The sequence below is a fragment of the Rhipicephalus microplus genome, chromosome 1 (assembly GCF_043290135.1).
Source record: "Rhipicephalus microplus isolate Deutch F79 chromosome 1, USDA_Rmic, whole genome shotgun sequence".
Taxonomy (NCBI): Eukaryota; Metazoa; Arthropoda; class Arachnida; order Ixodida; family Ixodidae; genus Rhipicephalus; species Rhipicephalus microplus.
The window spans coordinates 281,989,780-281,991,541 of NC_134700.1; the positions used below are offsets into that span (position 1 = coordinate 281,989,780).

The 1,762-nt window shown below is 50.9% G+C and overlaps 1 protein-coding gene across 1 annotated transcript in view; it reads right to left on the reverse strand.

The window, feature by feature from the left end:
* Positions 1–1,251: 1,251 nt before the first annotated feature.
* The window catches only part of LOC142817987 (steroid 17-alpha-hydroxylase/17,20 lyase-like), a 14,123-nt gene continuing 13,612 nt past the window's right edge, over positions 1,252–1,762 (reverse strand). The window contains exon 6 of the mRNA XM_075896108.1: positions 1,252–1,619. Coding sequence (XP_075752223.1) covers positions 1,267–1,619 — 353 coding nt within the window. The 3' untranslated portion in view covers positions 1,252–1,266. The remainder of the gene's footprint in view (positions 1,620–1,762) is intronic.

Genomic DNA, 1,762 nt, shown 5'->3' on the forward strand with positions numbered 1-1,762 from the left:
GAAGGTTCGCACGGAAGGGTTCATGAGCCACCCACCAGGCTTGGCGAGAAAACACACCCTGCAGATAACAGATGGTGCCACAAGTGGCTCAGCGTTATCTCGATATCATGCTCGGTGAAGGGAGTTGTTAAGCGGGCCACGAGGTTGCCGTATTCTCCGGCGCTTCCTTTTAGTACTGAGGCCCATGCTCACTGTCCTTGGAACTGCCGGTGCCTGCTGTGTGGCACGTTGCTGGCGGATGATAATAAAGAGGGCTATACCACGAAAAGGTGGTCCTCGTTATTTTGTTGCTTACTTGAACTTTAGCTCATGCTTTGCTCATGTGCTGTGTTCATGAGGTGATGAAAGGAGTGTATATTGTGTTTTTTTATTTAATAAAGGTCAGTTGTTAGTCCGCGCTGGTCCTTGTGAACCTTTCGTCTGTGTCCTCGTGTTGTGTGTGCGAAATCTTCAGTATGCAAGAGTGCCGTCTCGGTCGGATGCGCTTCTTTCTACGCCGCGTGCCAGCACTACATTTTTATAGTGTGCTAAGAGAACATAGTTGCTACACTTGCACACACCGGAATTGCAACGGGAAAGAGCGATCACGTTTTGTCATGCAAAATCAATGCCTTGACGCGCTCCGCGCCTCGTGCCACCTCACCCAGTGTAGCTTACAAGTCAATCGTCGGGAAGAGATGAGAGAGAAAGCACCCAGGGCGTGCGACAGATTCATGTAACTCTACTATTACTTGGCCCCGCCGCGGTGGTCTAGTGGCTAAGGTACTCGGCTGCTGACCCGCAGGTCGCGGGTTCGATTCCCGGCTGCGGCGGCTGCATTTCCGATGGAGGCGGAAATGTTGTAGGCCCGTGTACTCAGATTTGGGTGCACGTTAAAGAACCCCAGGTGGTCAAAATTTCCGGAGCCCTCCACTACGGCGTCTCTCATAACCATATGGTGGTTTTGGGACGTTAAACCCCACAAATCAATCAATCTACTATTACTTGATTGATTCGAGGAATTTTTGCGGCAAGTGATTCGTGAGCGAATGAACTGCGATACCGAGGTCAATCAATGATTACTTGGTAAATGGGATTCAGGGCTCTTCTTGGAATCTCGTCTGAGATACGCTTGCGTCGGCACGCATTGGCATGCACCAGTCCAGTTTCTTCTCCGGGACCACAGCTTTCAGCTCGCGGAAACAACTACTCTGGAAAAGTTAGCTCTTTTTAGAACTGTCAGGACGACTCCGGTATCGGACTGGTCACACGTGGTAATGAATTAGTTTATCTTCTTCTCGTGAATACAAAATTTTGCGGAGCAGGGTGCAAAAATAAGCTCGAACCCTTTCCTTTCCAGTTTACGCCTGAGGCCCCACGGGGCACACTGACTCTGAATCTTTGCATGAGTCGAACGAGAAGGTAGAACATGTCCATTTGAGCTAGCTTCTCGCCGGGGCAGCAGCGGGTTCCCTGGCCGAAGGTGATCAGAGGACCGACATCAGGGCACACTTTTCCCGAGACTGGATTGATGAACCGCTCGGGGCGGAATTCTTCGGGGCTTTCCCAGTGCTCTGTGTCACGGTGTACCTTGTAGATGTTGTACCAAAGGCCCGTGTCCTTCGGGATGGCCCAGTTGCCTGCGAAATCAGGTATACTTGGTTTAGTGCGTGGCCACCTGCTGTCTAGGTCTGACATCCCTCAAATAATGAATTACTAGAGCTACACAAGCCACGTTACACATATAGACAGACGAGTGTGCAGGTTGAGGAGAGGAGAAGGG